Below are 3,434 nucleotides of genomic sequence, written 5' to 3'. Positions count from 1 at the left end.
CGCACGCAGACACCCCGCTCCCAGCTGACCCCAAGCAGGGTTCCCCCAGATGCTCAATCCCGCGCTCAGCTCCTCTGCATTTGCAAAGCAGCCTTTATATTCAGGCTCCATCTACAGGGAACGGAATAATTTCGAAAGCTTAAAATAGGATGTAGATAGATGTGTTTAGGTTTTTTTTTTTAAGAAGCCGAGGAAGCGAGGTCTGTCTGACACAAATTCCTCAAGGCTTTCCACTCAAAGTCTGTGCACGTTCAAGCATCAAGTGGAAAGTTGGGGGGTGGGGAGGGCCCCAGCCAAAGGGCTGGATTTCAGCTGGAAAATGAGAACTACTGCTATGCCTCGGCAGCGCCTTTCGCCTTAACGTCAGCTCTACCAGGACGGTAAAGCTTTTGCTGTGGTCGTGCCCATCGTTTGCTCACATCCACCTTGCTTTTTCTCTCCTCCGTGTTACCTACAGGTGAGAGATAGGATGGTAGCTGGGGAGGCGAGTATGCGCAGCCCAATCCTGGCCTGCTGGCAGCCGATTCTCCTCCTGATGCTGGGATCCATCCTGTCCGGCTCTGCCACGGGCTGCCCGCCGCGCTGCGAGTGCTCTGCCCAGGAGCGCGCCGTCCTGTGCCACCGGAAGCGATTCATGGTCGTGCCGGAGGGGATCCCGACCGAGACCAGGCTGCTGGACTTGGGCAAGAACCGCATCAAGACGCTCAACCAGGATGAATTTGCCAACTACCCTCACCTGGAGGAGCTGGAGCTAAACGAGAACATTATCAGTGCCATTGAACCTGGGGCTTTCAACAACCTCTTCAACCTGAGGACGCTGGGGCTCAGGAGTAACAGACTTAAGCTGATCCCCTTGGGGGTGTTTACTGGACTCAGCAACCTTACCAAGCTAGACATTAGTGAGAACAAAATTGTGATCCTCCTAGACTACATGTTCCAGGACTTGTACAACCTGAAGTCTTTGGAGGTGGGGGACAACGACCTTGTCTACATCTCCCACCGGGCCTTCAGCGGGCTCAACAGCCTGGAGCAGCTGACCCTGGAGAAATGCAACCTGACCTCCATCCCCACGGAGGCCCTGTCTCACCTTCATGGCTTGATCGTGCTGCGGCTGCGCCATCTGAACATCAACACCATCCGGGATTACTCATTCAAGAGGCTGTACCGGCTCAAGGTCCTCGAGATCTCACACTGGCCCTACCTGGATACTATGACGTCCAACTGCCTCTATGGGTTGAACCTGACCTCCTTGTCCATCACCCACTGCAACCTGACGTCCATCCCGTATGTGTCAGTGAGGCACTTGGTTTACCTCCGGTTCCTGAACCTGTCCTACAACCCCATTGTCACCATCGAGGGCTCCATGCTCCATGACCTGCTCAGGCTGCAGGAGATCCAGCTGGTGGGAGGGCAGCTCACCACGGTCGAGCCCTTCGCCTTCCGCGGCCTCAATTACCTGCGCATCCTGAACGTGTCGGGGAATTTGCTGACCACCCTGGAGGAGTCGGCCTTCCACTCAGTGGGCAACCTGGAGACGCTCATCCTCGACAACAACCCCTTAGCCTGCGACTGTCGGCTGCTCTGGGTTTTCCGGCGGCGATGGAGGTTGAACTTCAACAAGCAGCAGCCCACCTGCTCCACCCCCGAGTTCGTCCAGGGCAAGGAGTTCAAAGACTTCCCCGACGTCCTCCTGCCCAACTACTTCACCTGCCGCCGAGCACGGATACGGGACCGCAAACCTCAGCAGATCTTCGTGGACGAAGGCCACACGGTCCATTTCGTCTGCGGGGCAGATGGGGACCCGCCCCCCACCATCATGTGGCTCTCTCCCCGGAAGCACCTCATCTCTACCAAAACCAACGGGCGGCTCACTGTCTTCCCTGACGGCACGCTGGAGGTGCGCTATGCCCAGATCCAGGACAATGGCACCTACCTATGCATTGCCAGCAACGCGGGTGGCAACGACACCATGCTGGCCCACCTGCACGTGCGCAGCTACTCCCCAGACTGGCCCCACCAGCCCAACAAGACCTTCGCGTTCATCTCCAACCAGCCCAACGAGAGCGATGCCAACAGCACGCGCGCCACCGTGCCTTTCCCCTTTGACATCAAGACTCTCATCATCGCCACCACCATGGGCTTCATTTCCTTCCTGGGTGTCGTCCTCTTCTGTCTGGTGCTCCTCTTCCTGTGGAGCCGGGGGAAAGGCAACACCAAGCACAACATTGAAATTGAGTACGTGCCACGCAAGTCCGACGCAGGCATCAGCTCTGCCGACGCGCCGCGCAAGTTCAACATGAAAATGATCTAACCAGGCAACAATTTGCAAATAATAACGGTGTTGTTTTTTTTTTTAAAAAAGAACAAATGAACAAATAAAAAATAATTAAAAAATAAACATTGCTACAAACATACCGACCTCTCTCCTTCCACCACGCCCTCCACCCCTGTCCAAACCCACTGCACCCGCACTGTCACCACCTCTTTCTCCTCCTCTTCTTCTTTATACCAGGAAAACATTCAGCCGATGTCTTCAGGACTCCTGTGTTTGTAAGGACTTTGTCCGATGGACTCTGGTGTCAGATATAACTCTGAGAGGGAAAAACAACAGAGGGGGGAAAAAAGAAAGAAAAAAAGAAATAAAATCAATAAAAAGTTACGAACTTTCTTCTGTAACTTTGATTTCAATAACTATGGATTTTTATGAAAACTTGAAATAATAAAAAAACCCTATTTCCTATAGATAGTTGGAATGCAAAATCTTGACTTCTTGATCTGTCCAGTTCTGTACCTCTGGCAAGTGCTCGCTTCCTGGCCTCGGAGGCATTTTCCAGCCGCCTCACTAGGAACAGCCCCAGGCCAGGGCGAGTCTCCCGCTGACGCCAAAGGTTCGCGCTCCCCCCAGAGGCACTTCCCCTGGTGTCTTGGGCCCCGCACAGCACCTAGAGGAGTTTGACTTTTTCCCCCCCAAGGACCAGCTGTGGTTTTATAGCCGGTTCCCCTGCCCGCCCTCAAAGCCCGGGGGAGCAGGGCAGCAGGGCTGATGTGTGTAAGCAGTACATGGCGGGGCTGTGTCTGCTTGCTCTCTGCGGGGTGAGAGGGACGCGAAGCCCTGTTGCAGGGCAGCCCGCAGCTCGCCCTGCCCGCGGCCCCCAGGCTGAGAGCCAGCGGGGCCAGGCTTTGCCTGGGCAGTGCTGGCAGCGGGACTGGGGATACCTGGGGATCCCACTGCCCCTTCCCTGGGGAGAGGACTTTCTCCCTGCCGTTGCCAGCAGCACAGCGCTGTCTCCTCTCCGATGGGGGACAAGCTGGCTCTTGTGCTGTGGACACCTGTCCCTGTGGGCAGGGATGCTGCAATTCCGTTAGCGCCCTTGCTGGCAGCACGAGCAGGCAGTGCCCTGCCTGCCCGGGCACCCCCGGCACCCAGCAGCCCC

The 3,434-nt window shown here is 56.0% G+C and overlaps 1 protein-coding gene across 1 annotated transcript; it reads left to right on the top strand.

Annotated features, from left to right (window-relative positions):
* Positions 1 to 457: 457 nt before the first annotated feature.
* Positions 458 to 2,762, top strand: LINGO1 (leucine rich repeat and Ig domain containing 1). Its single transcript, XM_009330077.1, has one exon. It carries the CDS (start codon positions 470 to 472, stop codon positions 2,309 to 2,311), a length of 1,842 nt encoding a protein of 613 aa, XP_009328352.1. The 5' UTR covers positions 458 to 469; the 3' UTR covers positions 2,312 to 2,762.
* Positions 2,763 to 3,434: the final 672 nt, after the last annotated feature.

Source organism: Pygoscelis adeliae, unplaced genomic scaffold (assembly GCF_000699105.1).
Source record: "Pygoscelis adeliae isolate BGI_AS28 unplaced genomic scaffold, ASM69910v1 Scaffold298, whole genome shotgun sequence".
In the NCBI taxonomy this organism is placed as follows: domain Eukaryota; kingdom Metazoa; phylum Chordata; class Aves; order Sphenisciformes; family Spheniscidae; genus Pygoscelis; species Pygoscelis adeliae.
This window is presented reverse-complemented; position numbering and strand designations above follow the sequence as displayed.